The 26164-nt window shown below is 59.5% G+C and overlaps 1 protein-coding gene across 8 annotated transcripts; it reads right to left on the bottom strand.

Moving 5' to 3' along the window:
• Positions 1-1345: 1345 nt before the first annotated feature.
• CDK18 (cyclin dependent kinase 18) lies at positions 1346-26164 on the bottom strand. 8 transcript variants are annotated; one of them, XM_082701769.1, is made up of 18 exons: positions 25925-26162; positions 13690-13872; positions 12401-12667; positions 10434-10583; positions 10139-10278; positions 9436-9561; positions 8544-8600; positions 7609-7723; positions 7325-7419; positions 7040-7102; positions 6301-6424; positions 6053-6173; positions 5172-5269; positions 4838-4943; positions 4681-4723; positions 3896-3986; positions 3492-3569; positions 1346-2875 (listed from the first exon to the last, which is right to left on the bottom strand). In XM_082701769.1, exons 3-18 carry the CDS (start codon positions 12519-12521, stop codon positions 2841-2843), a joined length of 1563 nt encoding a protein of 520 aa, XP_082557895.1. In that variant the 5' UTR covers positions 12522-12667; positions 13690-13872; positions 25925-26162; the 3' UTR covers positions 1346-2840. The 8 variants fall into 8 exon arrangements, with proteins under 8 accessions (XP_082557895.1, XP_082557896.1, XP_082557898.1 ...); XM_082701770.1 differs by lacking the exon at positions 25925-26162 and adding an exon at positions 25811-25893; XM_082701772.1 differs by lacking the exon at positions 12401-12667 and having other exon boundaries at positions 25925-26164.

The raw sequence follows: 26164 nt of genomic DNA, 5'->3' as shown, positions 1-26164 counted from the left end.
CAGCTGAAAGGTTTTGAGCACTAACTATATACAAGGCCTGGGTGCCCCAGGCTTTCCCAGGGCAGCTCTGGCTGCCTTGCTGCCTCCACAGAGACCTCCAACATCCCCCCAGCCAGTTGAGTCTCCACACCTGTTCTTAAAGGGACAGGCACCTGGATGAACTGGCAGCACCACTGCCTGCAACACAGTGGGGACCCAGTGCCCATTTCTCTCCTGGAGGCCTCCGCAAAGCAGCCTCTGCCCCCAGCTCCTTCCTGTGTGGTTTCCCTGGCTCTCAGGGCCTGGTTCTCCACTCCCCCTTGTTTTGGCTCCTTCCCCTCCTGCAAGACCAGCGCTGGCAGGGCAAACAGACCTGTTTGCTACAGGACTCTGGGGGAGGTCATTCACACTCACTGTCCCCACCCGCAGTGGGGAGAGAAGTGGGCTGTTGTGCGGGGTCAATGCGATGATCCTCCACCAAGCCCGGCACGTAGGAGGGAGCCTCGCAGACCTCAGGTCTGTCCTGTCTCCTTCCAAACTCTGCTTAAAAGGCCTGACTCCAGGCTGACTCCCATCAAGCACTAACTGTCCTACCGTTTGGTGACCAGCTGCCTAAAACAGGTGAGGAGGTCTGGGCTGGCAGTGGTCGTGCTGGCCAGAGAACCTAGCCCTGGTCTGCCCCTTACTTTCACAACCTCAGAAGACATCACCCAACCTCTGCATTAGCTTCCTTCCCTGAAAGCAGCCAACCCATGCATGTCTTCAAATTGGAAAGTCCTTACGGCTGGCCAGGAGGCTGCTGGACAGGTAGGGTCAGGAAGAATCGTTTGGGGCCTGGCATTCTCACAGTGCTCTTGGGGAAAAAAAAAACCTGGACACTGAACTGGAAAGCAGAGCAAGACATGGAGAGGTCTGGGAGAGAGCAAGGAGGTCGCGTGCCCCCAAGGTAAGAGACAGTCTGGGCAACAGAAGGTGGAATCCAAGTTTGTAGAAATTCCTGGATTGGATTAGGGACATGTGCAACCTCGTTCTGGGCCCTGGCCTTGGCCACCCCCCATGTCGGCCCTCTCCTAAACCTCCCCTTCTTCCCTCCGAAGAAGTCAGGGAGCTGTTTGGTTGGGGGAGCAAGAGGGCAGGTACAGCAGCCGGCCCCCCAGACCCTTCCCCGGGGACTCCTTCTTGCTCTCCTGGCTGGCCCCACCCCTCAGGCCCTGTCCCTGGTCCCTGGCTGAAGGCCTCCTCCATGCCTCCCCACAACACCCAGAGTGAACTTCCGGTTCCGGAGGCAGCAGCTTCCGGCATACAGCAGGAAGGGTGCGGGCTCCCCTCCCGTGCCCAGGGTGGGTTCACAGATATACACAAACCAAACTCTCTGTCCACTTTATACATATACACATACAAGCAAGCCCCACCCACACTCATGGGGCCTGGAGAAGGGTCTTCCGTCCTCCATCTTTGGCATCAATCTGTCAAAATCAGCTTTTCTGTACAACATGAATTAAATATATTATCTGTCTTTGTGCTGAGTCACGGGACATTCACAGTACAGTGGGGGGAGGAGGGGAAGGACTCACGCGGAGGCCAAGACCCTCCGGGGTTGCTCCTCAGGCTTACGGGCTGGGCCGGGCAGGGGGCTTGTGAAGAACAGCCGCGCCCGGCCTCCCCTTGGCCTTGCCATTAGAGATGCAGGCAAGTGTTGAGGAGACCTTGGGAATACAACAGGCGTGCTCGGAAGGGGTGGTGAGGGGCCTACTTTGGGGCTGCGGGCCCTCATGCTCCCAGCTCCCCAGGGTGGGGCTCTCAGGCTCAAAGCCTGTGCGTCCTGTCCCACCTTCCTCCACGTCAGACTGTGGCATTTACACCCTGCCCTCTGGGGAGGCCGGGGTCATGGGGAGGCTGGTGCCGGGGTGGGGTACAGCATGGACCGGGCTGTGGGGGCTGGGAAGGAGGGAAGAGGCTGGGCGAACCCCAAGGAGCTGAGGCTGGTCTGGTACCAGAATCAGGGTGACCCTGCCTATCGGGGTGTCGTCCCCTGGACCCTGGCCCGGGCTGGGTTATCAGGGCCCAGGCGTGTTAAGCAGGAGCCGCTCTTGGGGAAGGGGGGACAAGTAGGAGTTTGGGTCAGAGCTCCAAGGGCAGTGATGCTCTACCCCCTGCCAATTTAAGGCAATCCCATTCAGGCTGGGCGGGCGGGCGGGGGCCAGCTGGTGGGACCAGGCCGCCTCTGGACTCAGCCGGGCAGCCAGCAGCATATGGGGCCTCTGGCCAGGAGAGGGAACGGGGACAGGCTGAGGATGTGGAGAAGGGCTGGGCTGCTCTGGAGACACCTGCCCTCCAGGTAGAGGCTGGGTTTTGGTGCCCACAACAGCACCCAGGATTCCAGGGTCCCAGACAAGTGCCCTGCGCTTTCTGCTCCCAGAGGGGAAGAAAGAGAGTGACGTGCGCCAGGCAGCCCCTGGGGGGGGCTATGGTGGGACCCACATTCAGTGCACCCTGCTCAGCCGGGCACCCGGATTCTCCCCTCCCTGTGGGTCCCACACTGGTGCCCAAGCACCTCGGGGTGGGAAAGGGTCAGTGGTCCCTCCCTGCCCCTCATCTCCTCCCAGGAAAGCAGCTCAGGCCCAGCTCCAGGGCCAGCAACAGAGGGGTGGGTGTCGAGGAGAAGGCCACAGGGGAGGCATGTGGGAAGCAGGAAGAGGAAACAGCCGTGGCCAGCAGGGCTGCCAAGAAGTCTTCTGGGCCGGCCATTAGCCCTTGTTCCTCAGTCCTCCCAGGGCCACGCAGGCCCCCTCCTGCCCGCCGTCGTGCTCTCGGAGAACGCTCGTCTCTCGTCCCTGGGGCCGCAGCAGGGTGGGCCCGGCTCAGAAGATGCTCTGCCGCCGGCTCTTCCCTCGGCCTGGAGAACAGAGTTGGGGGGGAAGGGTGCGGCTGCAGAGAGGGGGCTGGGCAGCAGGGTGCCCCGGGGACCAGGCGAGACAACCTCGGGGGCTGCTCTGACAGGGCTAGCAAGGATTTGCTTGCTAGCCTGCAAACCAGGGTTTGCAGACAGAGTGTAGCCAGAGATCATGCACCTTCCTCAGGGCTCTGTCAGGGTATTTTAGGATGATAAAAAATAATGTACTTGTCACATCTAAGGCCATCAGTTGTTCTAGAGACAAGGTATGGCTCTCCCAGAATGGAGGTGGGAGAATTCCAGAATGGATTTGTGGAGAATTCCAGAACAGAGAGAACCCAGAATGGAGGTGGGTTTGCAGACAGAATGTAGCCAGAGATCATGCACCTTCCTCAGGGCTCTGTCAGATGCCGGGTTGGGGCTGACAAGGGACACGCTGTGGGAGGAAGCCTGGGCAGGAGATAGGGAAACCAGGCCCTTCCCTGCTCTCCCTGGGCCCCCCAAAGGGAGGCCAACGTTGCGGGGAGGCCATGCTGATTGCCCACTCTGTTCTTCAAGAGGGAGGAGCAGCCTGTCCTGGTCTCTTCTAATAAGGGGCGGGGGAGGCGCAAGCCCCTACCTGGCTGCTGGAAGGCCAGGCTCCGATAGCCCGGGTCCTTCTGGAGCTGGATCTCCTTTAGGGAGAAGATGGACGCCGCTGTGGGGAGAGAGGAGAGAGGTAGGGAGAGGGCCGAGCCCCTGGGGGGAGCCCGCACACTCACAGAGAGCCCTCTGGCTGGGGAACCCCTTCATTCAGGACTGCCCCAGGAGCACCTAACTGGGCCTTTCAGGCGGCTTCTTAGATCCCCCAGTTTTGCCCTTAGTCACAGTCGGGAACCCAAGGAGGGGAAGTCCTGTGCCCAAGCACTTGGCTGCACTGGGGGCCTCCGGCCTCTTTGCTCCAGCTCTTCCACCCACACCTGCCGCCCCATTTCTTTGGCTCTGGGGTGACCCTGGTCCCTCCCCCAACCTCCCCACACGCACTGTCTTCAAGCTGGTGCACACGCTCTCCCAGAGACCGGAAGTACGGGTGGTTCAGGGCTGCCTCTGCTGCCAGGCGACTCTTGGATTCGTACTGAAAGGCACAGGGTGGGCTATGGGGCCTTTGCTTGGGGACTCTGGGGACCCCTCAGTGCAGCAAGTCCTACACTGAGTTAGATGGCCAGCATGAGGGGGGCCCGAGTCTAACCCAGGAGCCCACAGGGTCTGCTGCCAGCCTCCCCCTCCAAGCCAGCTTGAGGCAGTCTCCGGGCTCAGCTCCCAGATCTCCAGCCACCAAGAGAAAACCAGAAATGGGACTTCCTGAGTGACCTCCTCTTGGGATGGAAACCCAGAGGCTGAAGCCTCTGTGATCATAACATTAATAACAGCAACACTAACATGTAATACCAATAACTCCCCTTTACTGTGCGCTTCCTTCAAGACAGGTCCCACACTAAGTGTGTTCCATTATCTCAGTGTATCCTTGTGACCAGCTTAGGAAATATGAATTATCAATTCCTCTCTGCAATGGAGGAAATGGAAGCTCAGGAAAGTTCTAGAACTTGCCCAAGGCTACATAGTAAGAGGGTTTGAGTTCAGAGTGTGCCCACTCCCACCTCTGTGTGGGAACCAGTGCTGGGGGGTGGGGGCTGGGGGTAAGGGGATGGGGTGGAATATGGGGGAGGGTGTGTGCTGTGAGCTCAGAGGCAGGTGGAGGGCCCAGGTGGGATCTGGGGCCTTCAGGCTGCCTGTCCCTGGGCCCCACCGGGAGGGGGGGGCACACTCACCAGGAGGAGGCTGGTCAGAAGGTGGATGCCATCAGTGTCCAACCTGCAGGAGGAAGGAACTGGCACAGGCCTGGCCTGGTTGGGGGCCTGGAGGCCACCTCCAGGAGGGACAGCCCGGGCCAAGACCAGGATAGAAGATGTGGGGCAGCAGGGCTACCTGGGAGCATGGCTGATGAGTGGCTGCGGGAGGTACCGCGGGAAGTTGTAGGCTCTGAACTCGGGCAGGGCCATCACGCCAGGCCACGTCTCTTCCGTAGGGGTCCCTGGGGAGATGAGAAGGCGTGGGAAGCGCACAGTGAGGGGCCAGGGCCACGGGCGACTGGGAAGGATGCAGTGAAGGAGGTGGGGGCAGACAATGGCAGAGGCCACAGGGGTCGCTGCCTGGTGGAGAGCGAGTGGGAGCCCCTCTTCCCAGTCCCGGTGTGAGCCTGGGCTGGGCGGAGTTCTGGCGCCCCCTGGTGGCGAGAGGATGGGAGCGGCCGGAAACTGACCGAGGAGTCGGAAGATGAGGTGCAGCTCCTCCTTGACCGTGGAGCCGGGGAAGAGGGGCCTCCCCGTGGCCATCTCGTAGTGGATGCAGCCCACGCCCCTGCGGGGAGCAATGGGCAGGGGCGGCGTCAGGCTGGGCCTCTTCGCACCCGCCCTTCCTAGGGCTGTTCCACCAGGGCACCAAGGACGCCCTGCCATCGTGGCTCCAAGGGTCCCGGCTCTGGGGTGGGCGGCCCAGGACAGCGGAGGCTAGCACAGCCGCATGCGCCACTGGGGTCTCTCTCTGGGGCTCCTCTGGGCTCTAGGGCGCTTTAACCTCTCCCCTCACCCCATAGAGTTTGGGTCTGCACCCATGTAGAGTTTCGAAAGCAGCGCTATCTCAGACTCTGTCCAGAGGATTCTCAGAGTCTGCAAATCCACTCTCTTGGGGACCCCGGCGCACAGAACACAGTGGCATTAATCAGAAACCTGGGTTTCAGCTTTAAAATTGGGCTCATTTTTTTTTTCATTCTACACCAAATCATATGCATGTTAATTTTAACACACACACACACACAAATAATAGATCCTTTCCAAAATTTTCAGTAGAACTGATGCTTGGAGAAGAGTCGTCGTATTTACAGTGGCGGCCCTCCCGCACCCTCTGGGAACCTCCCAGGTATCCCTGCAGCAGTATTTCAGAAGCAGAGCCAGGGAGGGTCTACTTAGAGCCCCGGGAACGCTAACAGAGTCCAGACTTAATTCTTTCCTATCCGGTTACTTCAGGAGGGGGTCACATGGCTTCTAGTCAAAGGAGGTTAGGCAGTTCTTGGCAGAGGGCCTTGAGACAGCAAAAGTGAATGTGGAGGTGTGGGAACCCCCTGGTCCCACGGCGCTCACTCACCACATATCAATGGGGGTGGAGTACTCGGTAGACCCCAACAGCACATCAGGGGGCCTGTACCACAGGGTCACCACCTCATTGGAGTAGGTCTTCGTGGGCACTGACTTGGCCCGCGCCAGTCCTGGGGACGGACACGTCACTGAGCCTCCCAGCTCCCTGCCCCCCACCAGCACCCAGCCCCTGCAAGCGGGCGGGCCCCGCCCCCTGGCCCGGACGCGCCCCGTGGCCCCGGCGGGCCCCGCCCTCACCGAAGTCAGCCAGTTTCAGCTCTCCCCTCTCGCTAATGAGCAGGTTCTGCGGTTTCAGGTCACGGTGCAGGATTTTGCGGCGGTGGCAGTAGGCAAGGCCCCGGAGCAGCTGGAACATGAAAATCTGAGGGAGGAGGGGATGAGAAAGGTGAGCAGTGGAAGGCGGGTGTGTCCCGCCTGGGAGAATCTATATTTCTGCCCCATGGCTTGGGTGGGGAGGGCGGTGTGTGCGGTGAGGTCCCTGGGGAGCTAGGGGAGGGCCCCAGGTGTGTGGAAGAGGCATCAGGGTGCTGGCGGCCAGAGCACTGTCTGGCCAGGAGCTGAGGGGGGCCACGCGGGGCCAGGAAGGCCACCGGGGTTGGGAGCCATGCACTTGGTTCTCTCACAATGGCCAGAAGGGGTCTTTCCTCCCTTCAAGCTTCTCCACAAGCCTCCTTTCGTCCATATACCCATTTGACAGATGGAAAACTGGTGCTCAGAGTTGGAGAGGGAATTTTGTATCATCGGCTAGATGGTGGCAGAGGGTGTGTATCTGCACTGGTGGGGTAGGGTGCTTATTAGCACAGTTCCTGGGATTCCCTGAATGGCAATGACTTTGCACACCCTCATACCTTGAAAGGTCTGAGCAACCTCGCCGCTGGGCCCCTGGTGGTAAGAAGGGTGCCTGTGTTGGGCTTGAGAATAGATGGGGACCGAAATGGGGCGCCCGGGGGTAGGCAGCCCTTACCGAGGCCCTCACCTTGACATTGTGCATGCTCATGAGGTTTCCGCAGTGGTCCAGATACTGCTTCAGGTCACTGTCCTGGAACACAGAGCTTGGCTCAGCCCTGACCTGTCTTGACCTCTGGCCAGAAGCCCCTCCCTGGGCAGGGCCCAGGCTCTGAGCTGCCCTTACACCTCCTGGGCCCACTCCTTCATGGGAGCATCTGAGAACCTGATTCTAGAACAAGGCCTGGGCTTCCCCCCACCCCGCCCCCATGTCCCACCGCACAGGGGAGAAGCCACTAGCTCCAGCCCAACTCACCAGGTACTCAAACACCAGGGTGAGAGACCGCTCCGTGTGGATGAGGTCATGCAGGGTCACAATATTGGCATGCTTTAGGTTCCTCAGGAGAGACACTGTGGGGTGACAGGCCTGCCTGGGTCCCTGTGGCCCCACACACCCCTCACACCCTCTCTTCCTGGGATCAGCCCTAGCAGACCCCACTCCGGCAATGACCTTCTGCCCCAAGGCTCCCACTGGGGCTCACATCAATGAAGCCCTCCTCCCAGGAGCCCCCAGGAGCTCAGGACCCTAGGGTGCCATACCCTCTCGGATGGCCGTGCAAGGTGCCCCCTCCTCGTGCTCCAGCCGGATCTCCTTCAGGGCCACGAGGTTCTCCGTCAGCTTGCTGCGCCCTTTGAAGACTGTGGCGTAGGTTCCCTGGGGACAAGAACCCCCACAGCGCCGGCCACACTCAGGGCGCACACTCCTCTGTCCAGGGCCCTCCTCTCTGTGTGTCTGCTTGGGCTATGCCCTTCCCCCCCTCTTCTCCTGTCACTTGAAATTCCTGTTTGCTCCAAGGCCCATCTCTCTCTGACTCCGCCCTCCCTCCTCCCTGTTCCGAATGAACCGTCCTTCCCCTGAGACCCCAGCAGGGGAGGCGCCCTTCTGTCAGAATGCCAGTTTTGTTCTTCCTTATGTTGATGTTTACAGGTAGGTCTCCTCTCTGGATTCCTGGAGGGAGACGGCTGTGTCTTCCTCCTGTCTGTAAACCTCTGGCCGCCCCGAAGCCCTGCCACAAAGCAGGGCACAGTGGTAACAGAGACAGCTAACGGCCCACACGGCGGCCCCTGTGCCAGGCACGGTGTAAGCGTGCATGCAAGCTTATTATAGTAACGGAGCGCGACAGCCCAGGACACACAGCCGTCGCATCTCCATTTGACAGAGGAAAAAAAAAAAGGCACAGAGAGGTCACATAACTGGCCCAAGGCCACAGAGCTAATAAATGGCAGAGACAGGATTCGAACCCAGAGAAATACTTGCAGGAAAAACAGACAAACTGGTTTACACCCAGAGCCCACGGGCCCCACGCCATCCTCATACCCTCCTCCAGGACCCGGGCCCCCCTCAACGCCTGCAAAAGGCTGGGCCAGATTGGATGGCCAAGATGGTATGTCTCCACGGGGCAGGGGCAATAAGGCAGGACAGGGCGGCACGGGAGAGCCTGTCCCTGCTCCTCACCGCCTGCCCAGCCTCTTACCTCCCCCAGTTTGTCCAGTTTCACATACGTTTCCAGTTTTCCAAAGCCGATATCTGACTGAGAGGGAAAGACACAGGGTCCTGTGAGCGTGAAGGCCACACAGCCCGACGTGCAGGCCACCCCCGCCCCCCGCGCCAGCCTCCAGGAGGGAAGGGAATGAGACCCCCATCAGGGAGAGGGAACAACAGAGCCTAGCAGGGATGAGGGCAGCCACAAGTCCTGCCTCTTGGTTTCTCCCCTCTGTCCCCATGAGAAAGGAAGGAAGCCTTGGAAGTATGAGTTTCTTCCTCCCCTGGCAGTGGAGGGGGCGGAGTCAGGACCCAGGTACCTGGGATTGCCACGCACCTTCAAAACCTATCCGTCTCCGCCGTGCTCAGAATACTAGAGCCTCGTAGCAGAAACTGCCTTGTTCCCCACTGTACCTCAAGTGTCCAGTTCAGAACCTGCCTCCCCAGCAGTCTCTCTCATCAGGATACTTCCTCTAGCTCAGTGGTACCCGACCCTTAGCAACGGAGTTTCCTGGGCCCCACCACCCGGAGTCTGACTCTATAGGTATCTGAAGTGGGGGGCCAGAGTCCACGTTTTGCAAGGGGCTCCCAAAGAAATATGATAAGCAGCCATGACCGGAAAGCACATGCCATCTGGTCCAGGGGTCTCACCGCAGTGGAAACCGTGGCGGCCCAGAGAGGGCTAGGGACTCTGCTCCAGCCCTGGTGGGACTCACCTAGGGGAATGCACTGACCAAGGAGTACAAGCTTGGGAATCCGCTGAGGCCAGCAGGTGGCGCCAGAGGCCCACAAACTGCTGCAGGGCTCCGGGGGGCCAGGCAAACCCAATCTGATGTGTCCAAGCTGGGTCTCCCCTGGTGACCCCTGACCCTCTTAGGACTCACCAAGGATGCTCGGCGGGACATGCGGCTGAGCGGTTTGGGCAGGTCCGGACTCTCCAGCTGTAGCTTCTGCAGGAATTCCTGGGGCAGGCGGATGTCCATGGGCAAAGATAGCCTCTTACTGATGTCCTGCAATGGCCGGGGTAAGAGGGGGACACCTGTGCTTGCTCCAGGCTACCTCGTGCTGTGGGACCCTCACTCATCACCCAGGACCTGGCTTTCCCTGTAGAGCAACCCCAGCAGGGCCAAACCACAGGCTGTGACCCCAGGCTCAAAGTTGCTTCAAAGCTGTGCTCAGAGACATATGTGAACACACAGGAGTTGCTGTGTGACCTCAGGAGTTCCCTTCCCCTCTCTGGGCTGCAGTATAACCATCTAAAGAATGAGATTCCAACGGATAAGAAGCCTATTTTTCTCATACATGGGTCCAGGTCTCTGAGTAATAAGAACAGCAGTCAAGTTGTCTAGCTTCCTATGTACCAGGATTGTTCTAGGCACTTGGTATATATTAACTTGCTTAATCTTCCCGATGACCATTTTAACACAAGGAGACTGGTATGCAGAGGTTGAAACACTTGCTCAAAGTCACAGAGATGACCGACAGCAGAGCTGGGATGTGAATCCATGAAGTCGGGGTCCCAGGCGGCCACCCTCCTTGGGCATATACTGTTGCTGGGTCCCCAGGGGAGAGCCCATCGCCCCTCACCTCCATGGAGAAGCGGCGCTGGTTTTGCCGCCGGTACTGCATACCAGGGGACAGCTGCCCAGGGTCCTCCCCACTGTCCGTCGGGGAGAAGGTGCTGGACTCCGGCTGGGGGTCTCTGCCAAGAGGCCCAAGCTGCAGGTCTGAGAGGGGGAGGTGTCAGCTGCCCACCCTGCCCCTCCGCCCCGGGGCTGGGGGTGAGGGGAAGGGAGACTGCCTCCCACCTCTGTCCTCCCCCAGCCATGAGGGCTGGGTAGGGAGGGCCAGGGCGGGGCAGGGGGGCAGCTGGACCCCTCACCCTCATTGCGCCGGTTGTGGAGCTGGTTGAACTGCTCTGTGAACTCGGCCAAGGACTCCTCGATGGTCTCGGTGCGCGGCACAGACAGGGAGAGGCGGCGCTTGAAGTTCTTCATCTTGTTCATGGTCAGCGGGTCCCGGGCGGTGGGGCCTGGGATGCGGGGCGGGGGGGGGGGACGGACGCAGAGTGGGTGAGAACAAGGCACAAGGCTGGGCTGACAGCAGATGTGAATTCTGGGTCTGGGTCTCCGCTGGCCCATCAAGCTCTGAGGCCTGCACCTAGGGAGGCCTTCTTCGCCGAGATTCCAGGACATAGCCCTCTCCCTCCATGTGAATCCCGCTCCCCCATCACTACCCCTCCCCCGCCCCTGGGGAGGTAGTCACACTATGGACTAATCCAGCAAACTGCTGCCTAACAGCCATACGTGCCAGCAAGATCCTGGGGGCCTCACCAGGGCCAGACCTTTGAGCTGCTGGAGGTCTAGAGAATTCTCCAAGAGGCCTGGAGTGGCAGGGAGGGGACCAGAACTCGGGCCAATAGCTCTTCACCAACTTGTGTGTAAGAGCTTGAGTATGTCAACAGCCAGTAAGTCTTACTGACGCCCAGCAGCTGAACCCCAGCTTGGCCCACGGCCTCGGTCTGCTCCAAACCCCACTTCACCCTCGCACAGACACCTGGAGTTCCCTCTCTGGCTTGTCCTAGGCCTCTGTGAGGCAGGAAAGGAGAAGGGACAAGGGAGGGGACATATGCCTCTGAGCTGGCCCAGCGCCACCTCTCCAGCTGAGATGTGGGAGGTCAGGAGCAGCTGAAGGTCTCAGGGGAAACACAGAAGCTTGCCGGAAAAAGAGGGCCCCAGGGACAGGAGGCGGAGGCCCCCCCAAGCCAGAGCCCTGAGGGGGCAGAGCGTCCAGGCCGCAGAGAACATAGCGCGGGAAGGGTGGGCTGCTCTGTTCCCCTCAAGGCCCCTTCCAGAGCCAGAAAGTGTTCCCTCCCGGGGCTCCCCAGGCCTTGTGCTCTGTGAGCGAGGGGGTACCCTGCTGTCCACTCTGTTAGACTGCCTCTTCCTGCACACCCCTCTTTCCCCCTCTTTCCATATCTTGCCCTGAAAACCCACCTGCCTCTCCAGTCACCACCCTCACCCCCACCCCCCCCACTCCCCTCCATGATGTCCTAAGTTCTCCGTGCAGCTGCCCCTGGTCCTGCTCGGCCCACACCTCCCTGGTGAACAGGGGACCAAGAGGCATCCCAAGCGCCCCTCTGACACGGGCCAAGAAGGCATCCAGGGCCAGTCCTGTGATGGGAGGGGGGCCACCCCACACCCCCTCCCAGCTTTTACCTGAACAGCCAGGCACAGCCCTTTCCCAATCACTAGCTGGTAATTTGAGGCCAAAGACCCCTTCTGAGTCCTCCTGGTTTAAGGGGTTCTGGGTCATAACATGTTCGCTTTGCTTCACGGTCATCCTCTGTCCTCAGCCAGCCCAGAGAGGGCTCTTCCCTGGGCCAGCAGGGTCCTGGCTGCCCCCACACTCCCGGGGCAGCTACCTGCAGCAGCTCTGAGAGCAGAGATGAAGGCGGGTGGCAGCCAGGCCCTCCTCCCTCAGGTTGCCTCCGGCAGAGCCATCTCTGTCCCTGGGCCCCGGAGTCTCCCTAGGTTCAGTTCAGACAGCTGAGGACCGAGTAGCTACTACGTCCTGGGTCACATGGAGTCACATGGGGAGTGAGTGTGGTCCCTGTTCTCCAGGAACTCAGGGGTTCCCGATGCCCCCTCTAAGAAGGCATCCGAAGCTCTTCTTCCAGCTTCCTTGGCAAAGCCCAACACCTTGGACTTTCCTGAGTCCCCGTCCCTAAGCTTGTTCCTGCCGGCCACCCTCTGCCGCTCCTTCCTGGCCCCCTGCACTCCCAGGCCCACGGTCTGCAGGATGCACGGACAGACGTGAAGCTCCCAGCAGGCACTCACCCCGCCTTACCCTGCCGTGTGCAGCCAGCGGGAGGCCAGAGTGTATCCCCTAACAGAAGTTTCGGGACAGCAGCTGCACATGGTCTCCAGGGACAGGGGGACCTAGATGTGCCCGACCCGTCGTCGGACATTTCCCAGCAGGACAGGAGAGTGGAGATGTCCCCACTGGACAGGTCAGTTGTCTACAGAGTTGTTGAACCTCAGTAGCACCAGGGAGGATTTTTAAAAATTCAGATTCCTGGGTCTCCCTCTCAGAGTCTGGAACTGAAGACGGTGACTGTGAAAATAAATTTAAAAAAAAAGCATCCCCAGGGGCGTCTGGGGGGCTCAGTCAGTTAAACATCTGTCTTCAGCTCAGGTCATGATCCCAGGGTGTTGGGATTGAGTCCCCCGTCAGGCTTCCTGCTAAGCAAGGAGCCCGTTCCTCCCTCCGCCTGCCACTCCCCCCTATTCGTGCCCCCCACGCTCTCTGACAAATAGATAAATAAAATCTTTAAAAAAAAAAAAAAAGGCATTCTTTGTGATCTGGAGCCTTGGTGAGAAGCATCTGAGGTCTGGGTAAGGGATGGTAATTCACCCAGGATTCCAGATTGCCCTACTGTGCTGAGACACGGTATCCTCCGAGCTGGGGAGAAGGAGGGCAGATGTCAGGCTGAGTGGAGCAGCAGAGCCCCCCCCTTTCCCAACACCCCACAACCCGGAAGGGGAAGAAACGTCTGCCCTGCAGACTGATGTCCCAGCTCGGTCATGGCTAGCCTAGGGCAATGGGGGGAGCCAGGCACTTGGCTCCTTCAGGTCTGAGCTCTGCCAAGAGGGACTAGGCACGCCCCCTTCTAAAAACAGGGCTCCCCCATAAAGCCGTCCTGCCGTCTGGGATTTATGGGATGGCATGCTGGGTTTGTGTTCAGGAATCTACCAGTAGCTGCCATAAATCTTATACCCTTGCTCTTGCCTGTGGGGGAGGGGGGCTCATCAGAAGTCTTCTAGGAGGGAGACCCCCGATTTCTGCAAAACAAAAGAGAGCCAGCCCTGAGGGGCACCTGCTCCTGCTGTCCCCTCGGCTCCCCTCAGCTCTGTTAGGAGCAAGGGGCCACCGGCTGGGGCCTGGGGTGCGATGGAGGTGGGCTGGGGAGCTACAAGGAGAGCAAAGCTGCGACGGCATCTCTAGCAGGAACGCGGGGCCAGGCGATACAGAGCGAGGGAGACCGGCTATCTTCCACCCACTCGAGAGAGACCCAGAGGAAGCAGTTTCCCCTGGAGCAGGACAGGGATGGAGGTCGGATGTAAGGATGGACTTACTGATGGCGACAGCAAGGCAGGCGGCAGGGGTGGTGACCACAGCAGAGAGTGGACGCCTCGCTCTGCTGGGGACAATCGGGGCATTGAACCCGGCAGGGTCTTGGGTGTGACAGGGCAGACGGAGTCGTGAATGCTCTCTGTTGTCCCCTCGCTCAAGACATAAGATGCCTCTGTCACTTTTCCCTGGAGAGAATCAGCTCTTCAATTTTGGGGGGTCAAGGGGGAAGGGAGACAGGAAAAAGGCCTGTCACCTTGTTGCTGTCTGCCCCTCACCCCCATCTGGGGACAGAAGGGCTCAGTGTGACCCAGCCTGAGGCCAGCCCCAGGCCGGGCACAGTGTGGCCTTTGTCCCCAGGCCAGGGAGCCATCTGGGGCTGTCCTCGTGCAACTGGTGCCAGGGGAAGAGGGAGCTGGGCATCTAGGGATGCTGGGCTGGCCGGGGAGGTGTTGGAGGAGAAGAGGCCCCCTCGGGGACCATGGGCACAGACGTCCCCCCTCCCCACAAGCAGACCCCGCAACCAGTCCTTCCCTCCTGCCCGCCTGCCAGGTAAGCCTGGAGTTCCCAGCTTACCTCCTGTCATTTCCTCCCGGGCACACACCAACCAGCCTAGAACTTCCTGCTGGTGCTAGAGCAGCGGGTGGCCCAGGAGAGGGAGGAGCCAGGCCCTGAGGGAGCTGACACTTGCCCAGAGGCCACCATGTGCCCAGTGAGAAAGGGCTGAACTCCACTGAGAAAGGGCTGAACGCTGGGAACCGCAGCAGGAGAAGCACTTACAGACCCACCGTTCCATCCCCTTTGCGGCCCCGGGGAGGACACTGGGGCTCCCAGATGAGACCCGACTTGCTCAAAACCATACAGCAATTTCCTGCTTGTTAGTAAGGGCCCAAACTCCGTGACCACGTTGCTCCCTGCTTCTCCTAACGGGAGCCCTCCCCACCCTGCCCTTCTCTGGGGCCTAGGCTGTAAGAGCTGTTTCCCAGTTCCAGGTCTCCTCCAAGTCTCCTCCACCCCCACCCCGACTTAAAAGCCAAATTCATTTTCTGGTGCCACTCTCTGCAGGGCTGGAGGGTGGCAGTTGGGGTATATAATGTTTCTGAGCTTTGGCGCCAGTCCTTCAGTTGACAAGTATCTATTAACAGAATCACATGCCAGGCACTGTTGTAGACCCTGAGAATCCATGTATGAAAGAATCAGACATAATTTCTGCCCTCATGGCACTTCCATTTGAATGGTGGGGAGCAGCATAGACAAGAAAATAAATACATAACCTGCACAGGAAGTTAGATGGTGACAGGTGCAAAAGAAAGCAGCAGAGAAGAATGGGGGTGGGGAGGGTAGGATGTTGCAATTTGAAACAGGGTGGTCGGGAAGGTCTCCCTGGGAACGTGACATCTCAGGAATAATTCCAAGAAGGTGTAAGCAAGGGAGTTAGTCATGTGGAATCTAGGGGAAGCAGATCAGTGCAGGAGCAGGAGGTGCAAAGGTCCTGAGGCAGAAGTGAGCTTGTATGCTCTAGGAACAGCAGAGGAGGCCATAGGAGAGTGCAGAGGAGGCCATAGCTGAGCATAGAGCAGACTGTGTGGGCCCCCCGCAGGGAACAGAAGGGTTTCAGCAGCTTCGGGATGTGGTTGTGGTCGCACTTAGATTTCAACAGGCTCCCTGGGCTACTGTGTTGAGAACAGATTGTGTGGGCAAGGGAGGAAGCAGGGAGCCTATTGGGAGGCTACTGGAGAGATCCAGGTGACAGAAGGTGGTGGCTGAGAGCAGTGTGGGAACAGTGGAAGCGTCTGGCATCTGGCTGTATTTTGCAGGTGGAGCCCAAGGGATTTGCAGAACGGGGTGTCAGAGAAGAGTCGAGCAAGACCCTGAGGGGCTCTGGCTGGAGCATCTGGGAGGACGGAGCGGCCACCGCGGGACGCGGGGAATGTTGGCGCACAGGTTCAGGAGGCAAGTCCAGAAACTGGGTTTGGGGCCAGTGTTTCATGTCCAGCAGACATCTGAGTGCAGACGCCGGGTGAGCTAACATGACACAGCCCTAGCACGAGGACACCAGGACACCTTGCACTTCCCTCCTCTCGCAAGCTCCGGCTCGGATGCAAAGATGTGCCGGAAAGGAGGCCCCCGATAACACAGGAGACGTGTCCCTCACAGACCTCCTTACAGCGTATGAAGTGCTGCGGGACCCCCGATGGAAAAGGGCAGGAAGCTGGGCAGGCCCGAGGCTCCCGACTAAGAGGGAAAGACCAGGCGGGCCTGGCCTCCCCCGACCCCGACTTAGACGGACGGGGCAGAAGACCCCAGCCTCCCAGCTGACCGCTCTCAGCCCCGGTCCTTGCAAGGGAGAAAGCTCCCCAGAGCAGGCCTGGCTGGCCCCCAGGCCCAGTGTCCAGGGAGGGCGGACACAGCCGGCTGCCCCCAGGACAGCCTCTGCCAGGTCCCAGCCCCACCTGCCCCAGGCCCGGGCCACCTGCCAGGCCCTGCCAGCGAGACTACGGAGGCAGAGGAGGAGGTTGGCAGAGCCTCCGGGGAAGCTGGGCAGCCTCTCCCGGAAGGAGGTATGGAGGGCAGCAGCCGGCTTCCTCCCGTAACCTCCAGGGAGCCAGGCTCTGAGAAGCCTCTCTCAAGCAAACCCCTCTGAGAAGCCCTTTCCCTCCTCCCTGAATGAAGCCCCAATTTACAGCCTGCACCCAAGGTCCTTCAATCCAGCCTCCTGCCTCCAACGGCTTTGGTCTCCCTGCTCCCCACAACCCAAGCTCAGCTCCAGCGCCGGTACCCCTGCCCACATTTAGGCCAGCTCAGGCCAGGAGTCTGGCAAGCCTTCCCCAACCCCCAGGGCCACCAGGCGGCCGGGAGATCGTATCCTCTCCCGGGCTCCGGGGAGGACTTTTCAAGTGCCTCTGTCACCAGGGCCACTCTGCTCCTCACAGACATCACACAGGCCCACGGTGAGCACCTTCTGGGCTCCAGGAACGAATCAGGTGCTTCTCCAAGTCCCCCTGTCTCAGTCTCTGAGGGCCCAGGGGCAGGGCCTGAGGCTCAAACTCACAACTGCTCACTCTCGGGAGCCCAGAGGGGCTGAGCCTTGGTCTCAAAGGCTGATCACTGGCCAGGACACCCTCTGCCACCCTCTCCCTGCCCCGCCCCCCCACCTCGGCCACTCAGCCACTTTGGGCCTTTGGGCGGGTTTCAAAAGAACAAGAGGCCACGGCTGACCGAGCTTGCAGACGTCATGAGCTGGGACTTCAGAGACACTCCCTCCTCCCAGGGAGACCGAGCCTCAGGGAGCCCTGGAAGATAGCATCTCTTCCCCCATCCTGCAGCTGACCCAGCCCAGGGGGCCTTGGTTTCCCGGGCTTGCGACAAACCTCAGGGGCAATCAGCAGCAGCAGCCCCGGGGGGCCTCATCGCTGACCTCGCCCTGTGCCAGCTCAGCCTGGAGGAGATGCTGGGAGCCTGGGGCCTCCTGGGTGGCCACAGAGAGGCCTGCAGCCGGCCAGTGGACAAGTTCTTCCCACTGCCTCTGCTGGGAATGCAGGAAGCAGGCGGGGAAGGCCTTCCGGGAGCGTGCAGCGCTAACCTTCCCACTCACCAGCACCGTGACCTGGGAAAACAGCCCATGCCTCGGTTTCCCAGTCTGCCTAATGGGGAGAATATCTAGTCCCCGATCCAACTGCCAAGAGACTCCCGGACTTAACTTTCTTGGTTGCTTTCTGACGATGTCACTCCCCTCTTTAAAATCCTTCAACCTGACAATGCCCTCAGACAAAAGTCCAAACTCCAGGGCCCAGCAGACCAGGCCCCTTGTGTTTTGATCTGTCTCCTTCTCGAGTCTCGGCTCTCACCACTCCCGGGAGGGTCCAGTTTTATGGGGTGTGCTTGTTGTTCCCAGAGTAAACCACACTCGTGCCCCACAGCTTTGCACGTGCTGCTCATTTGGCCTGGGATGCCCTTCCTCATTGTTCCCTTGGTAAGACGACTTCCAAACTCAAGTGTTGCTTCCTCCGCAGAACCACATGTGACCACAATTGGGACGCTTCCTCCTTGTCACTGCTAAACCAGCTTGTGTACATTTATCACCAGACTGTGACGCCCTCCAGGACGAGAGCGGGGTTCGGTGAGCTGTTTGCCCAGTGCCTTACTCGAATGAATGAGGCCACAGGCCACTGAGCCCCAAAGGCTTATTTAAAACTCTTTCCTCTACATACATACAAGGCCCATTGAGGACAAAGGCGGTATACGCTGGGGCTCTTCCTTCTTTCATCCGGCCAAGGCCCGTTTCTAGGTTTATCTCACGAGGCCAGCTCCATACCTAGTAGGTGGGTCCTGAGCACACCTGGGGTGGGCCCAACCCTGCCCTCTTTCTGGGGAAGCATAGCAAGGTGTGCAGTCCAGAGAACCAGCCCAAGACCCCGGACATCCTTGGTTCTCTGGAACGGCGGGACTGGTGGGCCAAAGACTGGAGAAACCCAGTTTAAGTGTCCGCATCTTCAAGGCTGGAGAAAGGCACGACCTCTTCCAAGAGGCCTTCTGTGAGGACTATTGCTTCTCCCCTGGTCTGAAAGCCCACTGGCACCAGCCTACGGCATCCTGGACATTCCCAAGCAGAGCACCTGGCTCGCAGGTGTCCCTGTTCATTTGTCTAACCCACAGGTTTGCCTGAGAGCAGGTTAACAGCAAGGACTGGGTCTGACCCATCATTACACCCCCAGGACTGGCACTGAGCAAACCCTCAAATGGCCAGCGAGTGAGTATCTGAAAGCTACAAGTCCCGAGTTCTAGGGGCTACCTGGAGACCAGAGAGCAGCCAGGAACTGTCAGTTGTCTTCTGGACTCGAAGCCTTAACTGTGACCTAACCCACCTTCCTGGGCTGCTCTTGACCCTGATGGCAGTGGTGGGGGTGGGGAGGAAGGGGCACCACTGAGGCACAGGGGAAGCTGCCTGCTGGGCAGCGACTCCCTCAGCGAGGTCTGTGGAGGTCTCCTCTTGGGCAGATGACCCACAGCGAGGGATACTTTTTTTTCTTGACTGGGGATGGGGAAAGTCCCAATGCTAGGTTCCCACCAAACACCATTGAGTTGGGGTCTATGGGGCTTGTGGCAAAGGGATTTGACAGGGTCCTGAGACCTTCCTCAGGGGTTCCCATTCCTTCAGGGGTAGATTCCTAGGACCTCACAGGTCAGGTGCACTACGTGGGACAGACCTTGGCCTTGACCCCTACAGCTGACTTCTCCTGACCCCCTGACTGTCCACTTCCAGCCCCACATCAGCCCTGCTGATGCTCACTTTGTTGCTCCCTTTGGCTTCCTAAGGCTCAAGGAACGGAGGCCCATTTATCATCTTCTGCTTTTTTTTTTTTCTTGACCCTTTTTCAGACCTAGCTAAGTCTGGTCTGCAGTCTTTGGGGAGGCTCTGGATTTGCAAATGCTAAGATGTAACAAGGTGCCCTCCCACCAGCTCGGGTCCTGGGCTGTGCAGAACGTTCTAGACCAGAGGCTACAGCAAGGGGCAGTAAAGGCAAAACCCAGGCAGAGGAAACCGTTTCCTTGCTCCTTTTCGCGGGTTCCGCTGAAGACCCTCACGGGAGGTCCGTCAGCCACCTCGCTCAGCGTTTGCGAAATCCCAAAGTCTGGAACTTTTTTTGAGGTCAGTCCCCAAGGAAACAGCTCACACCTTTCTCCTCACCATTTGCTTAAGCCCCAGGGCTGGTGCCCACCATCTTCCACCCAATGAAACGGAGGAGAAATAAGGCGGACCAAGTTCGCCCACGCTCTAGCTCCCCCTCGGCCATGCAAGAAGCCAGCTTTCTCGGTGGTCGTCCTGGGATCTTTGTTAACTTCAAGTGCTGGCATCCCTGGGGACCTCTCAGTCTCAGGAGCAGGCAGGGCGGGAGGAGCTTTTCCAGCGTCTCTAGCCTGCAGTCCTATTTTTAGTCCGCTCCCAGCACCCCCCACCCGCTCCAGTCTGGCCCGTGTTCCAACAGGACCCCCACCAATATGCTCCAACCTTCAGGGCAAGCTGGCCTCCTCAGGCTCTGCATGGCTTCCCTCCTGCCAGGCTGGGCCCAGGTGGCCCCCTTGGCCTGGACCACCTCCCGCTCCTCCCTGCCTCCAAGGCCCCCTCTGAGAAACCTCTGAACATCTCCCCCTCGTTCAGCTGTTCTCTCAGTGCCCCCTTCAGTGGCACCTGCTGCCCAGAGCCTAGGCTCCTGGGGGGGGAGGTGCTGGTTTCTCCTAATCACTCACTCATGCTACAGGTACAAGCCGGGCTTGGGGGCGGTGGGCAGCCACTGTCCTAAGTGCCACGCCCAGTCTTCCCCTCCCCAGGCCTCCTGGCTCTCCTCCTGCTTCCCTCTTCCTCTCCCATCTCCCAGACTCACTTCCTCTACCTGTCTCTCAAAGCTGGCACTCCCCAGAGTTCCCTCTCCGGCCCTGGGCCCTGGCCCTCCGGTTCTTCCCCTCTGAGCATTCTTCCTGGTGACCTCATGCTTTCCCGTGGTGGAAACCGCCAGCCTCGTGCTGATGACTCCCAGACCCAGAGCTCTGGCCCCAGCAAGCCCCCGAGTGGCAATAAGCAGGTCCGAAGGATTCCCTGCCCAGCTGTCTGTGGACATCCCCAGGGGTTGTGACACACCAGGATAAACCTCACTGGGTCTGGAGGGAGCAGACAGTTTGAGATGTGTTTTCCAGTGAGAAGGGCCGACATGTACAATTGTGACGCTCCCTGCAGGCTGGGTATCCACACGCTGGAGACTCACGCTTATAAACACGGACACTGCATACATTCCAGACGGACACAAGATAAATGGCTAACAGCAGGTCTCTCTGGGTGGCAGAACCAGGAGTGACTCTAATATCTCCTTTTTTGCTTATTTGCTTCCTCCAATACTTGCATAATGGCCACTCGCTGCTTATGTTAAAAGAAGTAACACTTCTTTTTAAATGAAAAGAAAAGTATTTTTAGATTGAGATTCCAAAACTCTTTAGTGCAAGCCTGGGGAGGACTATAATTATCTCGAACGGGGATTGGCACACTTGTTCTGTAAAAGGCCAGATAGTCAATATTTTCGGCTTTGGGGGTCATACCGTCTCCGCCGCAATCACACCACCGCACCCCACCCCCGCCCCCGCCCTTTGTAGAAAGTGCCGGAAAGACAGGATGGACACAAACAAGTCGGCTGTCTTCCGGTCAACTTTAACTCGTGGACGCAAAAATCTGAATTTTATATCATTTTCAGTGGCACGGAGTATTTTTTTTTCCTTCTTTTGAATTTTCCCCACTGTTTAAAACCATGCCGACCATTCTTGGCTCACGTGCCCTCAATCCCGGAGGCAGCCCCTGAGCGCCCGGTGTCTGCACAGGGTTTGAATCCAGCACCCACTCCCTCGGGAGGTTCTTTTCTCCTCTTATCTGACGCGAGGAGGCCTCCCAGGGGTTCCTCAGTCATCTGAGCCACGGCAGGCCTTGGCTGGGGGAAGCCCTTGTCTGGGCTCCTGAGTTTAAAAGAACGGAAGGCAGGGTCCCTCCCGGAGTCCCAGAGCACAGCTCACCTTAGCAGCAGGACTGCCAAAAGCTGGAACCACAAACCAGTCATCTTGGATGGAGCTTTAGAAATCCCTTGGTCTGTGCCCTCCTTTTTCAGGAGAAGAAGGCAAGACTCAGCCAAGGGGATGACCCGCCTCGGGCCACGCAGCCTGAAGGGGCAGAGCTGAGACCAGAACCGAGGGCCTGTGACTGGGACTTCAGTGCTCTCTTTGCTCCTTCGGGGACTTCGAGGACCTGCCCAGAGGTCCCCGGGCAAGCCCACCCAAGGACCACCCTGCCTTGGGAAGAAGCAATCTCAGCTACGGCCTCCGCACAGAGCAGGGCACCCGGCCCAGCCACAGTGGGGGGTACTGCCAGCTGCTAAGGGAGGGGCTCTGGGACCCCTTCTTGGGCCTCATCCCATGCCCGGGTGGCAGAGGTGGTCTGGGGACCTAGCACTACTGACGTTATGAGTGAAACCTCGGGCACAAGACCTGTCTCCTACCTGCTCCCAGGCACTGGATCCTGCCACAACCCAGGAAAGGACAGAGCAGGGCCTGGTCCCCCAGCAAGGGTCTCCTTTGCTGGGGCCACAGGAGAGAAGCAGCCCTCGTTCCTGAAGGGACCTCCCCCTCAACCCCCGGCCCCACAAAGGCAAGAAAGCGGAGGCTTCTTGAGAGACGTAAGGGTGTAAAGAGAGAAATCGTTCTGGAGTTTTGTCAGAACTTAACCCCCATAACAATAAAGCACAGAAGGTCCTTGGAAGGAGGGAGAGTGGAAACGTTTTAAGGACAGTCCCCTTCCCGTATGCGAGGCCTCAGCTGTGGTTCTACAGGGACAGAGCAGAAGTCAAGCTACTGAGAACTGCCACGTGTGGCCCAGGGACTCGGACAGCAACCAGCCCTCGCTAACGACACGAGGTGAGGCAAAAAGCCAGGAGTGTGGTGGCCAGTGTCTCACTGTCATCCTCATGTGTAATGCTCCCACTCTCTTTCTCACAGAGGAATCCAAGGCTTGGGTGAATGAGGTCCTGCACCAGAAGCCCCTCGCTCCGCAGCAGGGGCAGGACCGGAACCCACTCCTAAGTCGCCAAACCGCCCCCCATGCTGGACAGAAGGCGGGCGCTCACATATAAATGAAGGAACGCCCCAGCTGGCCATCACAGAATCCCCTTGCCTGTCCCCACCCCTCTCATTCGAAGGCAGACTCGATTTAATGTTGGTAGGCAGGAAGGCAGCACAGGGTTACACCCCGGTCCACAGTTCCAAGAAAGAGGGTCTCACCACCGTTCCTTCCAAAGTTCTGGCCCATGTCTTCTTACCCAGGGGGGCCCTGACTCACCAGGGACACGTATGTCTGCAAGGAGCTTCAAGACCCTTTCTGGTTGCAGGCCAGTCCTCACACTTGCCTCCTGGTCCCTCCTCCCCTGCAGATAAAACTGCAGATTTCAGAAGCAGATGGGCTCTCCTTCAGACAGGAGTCCTGGCTGAGACGCGCCTACAGCGTTCCCCCTTCTTGATCGGCTGCAGCACCCCTGGCCAGCTCCTGCCGGGCCCAGCCCCCAGCTCTGTGGGGATCCCGGGCCCCAGGCCCTGGCCTGATCTGCCGATCTGCTGTTAGCCTGGCCTTAGAGCTGGGTTCCAGGAAATGCACACAGCTGTGGGGGCCAGGACAAGACAAGCCCGGCCCTGGGCAGCTCCACCCTCCCGAGATGGCGAGCCGCCCACTCAGCAGCTGATGGCAGGGCCAAAGGCAAAGGGTCCAGGGTTGGCGACAGAAGGGGTGGGGGTAGGTAGGACTCGGGGCTACAGATGAGAAATGTGACTTGTTCCCAAGGAACGAGGTGACGCTAATCAGATAAGTTTGGACCCAGGCCAGCCACTCCCTCACAGACGACAGAGGAGAAAAGGGACAGCACTTAATGAAGGAGGGAGCGAGGGTCTTTTTACCCCAGGGCAAAGAGGCCGGCCGGAACCTGCCGGATTCCCAGCTTCCAGTGCCCACTTCACTCATGCTAGAAACTAGAGGGCAGAGTCCCCACAACCCAGATTCCTGGTCCCCTCCTGGCAGGTTTCCAACCACCCCTTCCTCCCCAAGCTGGAAGAGCAGGAAAGATGCTCAGGGCCCAGCCTGCTGGGATTAGGAAAGCCTGCCTCGGTCTCTACCTCAGAGCCAGGCATGGTGTGATAACTGGGAAATTTCCTTCCCAAATAACCATGCACGATTCAGCTAACAGTCCCTGAGCATCTGCTACGTGCCAGGCACTGTGTGTTATTTCATTCCGTTCATCTAACCCCCCGACCTACGAGGATTCCCATTTCAGAGACCAGGAAACTGAGGCCCGGAGGTGCCTGTTGGGGTGAGGGGACTCAGCTAATGTGTTCTGGACCCAGATTCCAATAAGACCCCGGTTCTCTCTCCCCTTTAGGTCTCAAACTCAGGGAAGGAAAGGAATCGGGAGGGATGGATAGAGGTTCGAGCCCAAAGTCCCAAAGAGGGTAACCCCCACCAAAAAAGAGGCACAGTTGGGGTAGAAGCTGGGAAGACCAACCCAAGCCCTGCCCTACAGCATGGGGCACGTTGACAGATGACAGAGTCTGGGCCTACAGAGAAAACAAGTGCAGTCCAAAAGGCAGCATCATGACCCCAGGGACCCAGGGGGTGGCTTCCTCGGGCAATCGGCTGGATCCCAGGAGATCTCAGACCAAGAACCTAGTTGTAGGTTCCTCGGATCTAGTGTCTCCTCTCCCGCGACCCACAGAAAAGCCTGGCTCTGCGTGGCACAGAACAAGCGGGAACGTTCTTACCCAGAGCACCACACCCATCCTTCCTTCTCCTGGGGACTGATGTCAAACCAGAGAACTCCAGAGTGGGACAGGAGCTCCCCAGATGGGGCAGGGACTATCTAGCAGGAAGCCCAGGTTCAGACAGAAGTGGGCTGGATCCCACTTAATGTGATACTGAGGGAAAGTTGGTCTCTCATAGCCTCTGTTTTCTCGCCTATAAAACAGGTCGGCAATGTCTACTGCATCTGCTGGGAACCCAGCAGATACTCTCTAACTGGTAGCCACCAAGGCATTCAGAATTCAGATGGAGCTTATGGAGTCCACTCTGGCTCTGGAAACCCCCATAAATATGGGAAGAAGGAGGGATCCATTCTCCTGGAGGGTCATGGTTGGCCAGTGGGGAGAGTCCCAGGAACCCAACAGGCTGGTGAGGTTGCAGGGGTGGGGGGAAGCCAGCCCCACTTCCGCTACACAGTAGGTGGCTGGAGCAGAGAGAGTAATCCGAGCCAGTAGCTTTGCTCTGGCAAGGTGACCCTCTCTCTAGACAGCCTTCAAGATGCAGACCCAAACCCAGAAGCTAGGGTTGCCTCGAACCACCTTTGCCTCCCCTCGCCATGTGTCCCAGCCGCTTCCCAAGGCTAGACTAAAGGTAGAGGATCTCTGTGGGGGCGGGCAGAGCCCGGGAGCCAGTCCTCCCAGCATCCTCCAGGATTCTGCGCCCCCCAGCCCAGTGTCCCAGAATGTGCTGTGTGCCCATGCCCCGTGGGAGATGCCCCCTGCATCTCACAGGGTCCTGGCCGGGGTGGGGGGCAGGGCAAGCTGGTGCTGGCAGTGAGTCACAGTGCCCAGGCCACAGTTGAGGAACTGCAGAGCAATTCCTGGGGATGAGATTCTGGGGGAGCTGACCCCCCCACACACCCCTCACACAGCTCTAACTTTCCTACCCCTGCTGTCCAGAAAGGGTTCACCATGCATTAAAGAGGCTGCTGGTGCCTAGGAGGGTGCTGACCCTACAGCACAGAAAATCGGTCACTGTCTGAACAGCCCGACGCCCACAGGGCCTGCAGACAGCTCCGGGAACTCCCGCCGCTGCCAACACGGAGAGAAGGGAGGCCTCCAGCCCCTACCGACTCCCGATCCTCTGAGCCTCTCCCCCAACCCATCCCCTGCCCCCCAAGCGGCCGAATGCTCACCCGCACAGCTCAACAGGCCACCAGCCGCCCTTCCCCACGGCTCTATTAACCCTTTGCTTACTGCTGCTGCGGACTGGGAGCCACTGCCCCTGCGGTCTCCTGGGGGGCAGAGAAGAGGCAGCGATCCCCAGAGGCCCCAGCGCCCCCACGCTGTCCTTCCACCTTCACCCCAGGGCTCTGGTCTCCCACCCTCCAGCCTGCCGCTCTGGAAAGTTCACCGGAGCCCAGAAAGCCCTTCAAGGTGCAATCTGGCCCCACACTCGCGCGGGTTCTCCCGTCACCGGAGACTCCCGACCCTTGCCCTTCCCAGAAGGAAGGGCGATGAGAAAGCGCCAGGTCTGAACCTGGGTTATAAACTTTGCTTCCTAGGGTTCAGGGAGCCCGGGGGCCGGAGTGAGTCTCGGCGGAGACTCCCGGGTCGGGGAGAGGCGGGGGTCTGCGAAGGTGAACCGGCGCACCTGGAACTTGGGAGGGGCCTGCTCCGGGCATCGCCCACCCCCAGCACGCGAGCCAGCGCGCCTCGTGATCTCCGATCTCCCCGCGGCGCGCCTGCACTGCCCTCCAACCTCCCGCCCCAGGGCAAAAGCAGACCGGCGCCTTTAAGAGCCGCTCCGCTTACCTTTGCTCGGTTTCCCCGGCGCCGCGGTGCCCCCTCCTCCGACCGCCCCCTTCCTCCCCGCGGCGCGCCGCCCGCCCAGCCCTCCGGACACTGCGCGTCGCCCGCGGGACTCACCGCGCGTGTCCTGGGGGCCGCGGCGCGCCGGCTCCCGCCCGCAACAGCCGGGGTGCCGCGGGGCTGGGCGCCGTGCCCTGCGCCCTGCTGGGGTCCCTGCCCGGGCTGGGGGCTACTCCGGAAAGGTGAGCGGCTCCCCAGAGAAGCTGCAACCTGAGCTGGAGGAGGAGGTGGAGAAGGAGGAGGAGGAGGGAGAAGGGGAGGGGAAGGGAGGGTGGAGGAAGGTGGGGAAGAGGAGGG

The sequence above is a fragment of the Mustela nivalis genome, assembly GCF_964662115.1.
Source record: "Mustela nivalis genome assembly, chromosome: 16".
NCBI classification, from domain to species: Eukaryota; Metazoa; Chordata; class Mammalia; order Carnivora; family Mustelidae; genus Mustela; species Mustela nivalis.
The sequence above is the reverse complement of the archived record's forward strand: the minus strand, read 5'-3'. Positions and strand labels throughout refer to the sequence as shown.